General features: G+C 66.5%; 1 protein-coding gene across 1 annotated transcript in view; it reads left to right on the plus strand.

Annotated features, from left to right (window-relative positions):
• COL18A1 (collagen, type XVIII, alpha 1) overlaps positions 1 to 313 on the plus strand; it is a gene marked incomplete at its 5' end in the record, with an annotated part of 13058 nt that overhangs the window by 5117 nt on the left and 7628 nt on the right. Inside the window, 2 exons of the mRNA XM_010019742.1 lie at positions 1 to 131; positions 259 to 311. The exon at positions 1 to 131 is cut by the window's left edge and continues 26 nt beyond it. Of these exons, the coding sequence (XP_010018044.1) occupies positions 1 to 131; positions 259 to 311 (184 nt within the window). The remainder of the gene's footprint in view (positions 132 to 258; positions 312 to 313) is intronic.

Here is a 313-nt window from a genome sequence, read left to right on the forward strand (position 1 = left end):
GTCCCCGAGGTCCCCCCGGTGTGCCCGGTTTGCCAGGGGAGCCAGGACGGTTTGGGATGAACCACACGGACCTGCAGGGACCTCCGGGATTGCCAGGCAGGGATGGGATCCCCGGACCCCCGGGGCCAGTGGTAGGTGTGAGGGGTGGCCAAGGGGACTCATCCCCATAGCAATGGGGCTATAACTATGCCCTGCGGTGGTGCCCACCAGCCCCATGGGGTTTTGCTGCATTGGAGCCAGCTCCTGGGTGTCTTGTAGGGTCCTCCTGGAAGAGACGGGGCAGCCGGGCAGCCAGGACCCAAAGGAGAGCGGG

The sequence above is a fragment of the Nestor notabilis genome, unplaced genomic scaffold, assembly GCF_000696875.1.
Source record: "Nestor notabilis isolate BGI_N333 unplaced genomic scaffold, ASM69687v1 scaffold24908, whole genome shotgun sequence".
NCBI classification, from domain to species: domain Eukaryota; kingdom Metazoa; phylum Chordata; class Aves; order Psittaciformes; family Psittacidae; genus Nestor; species Nestor notabilis.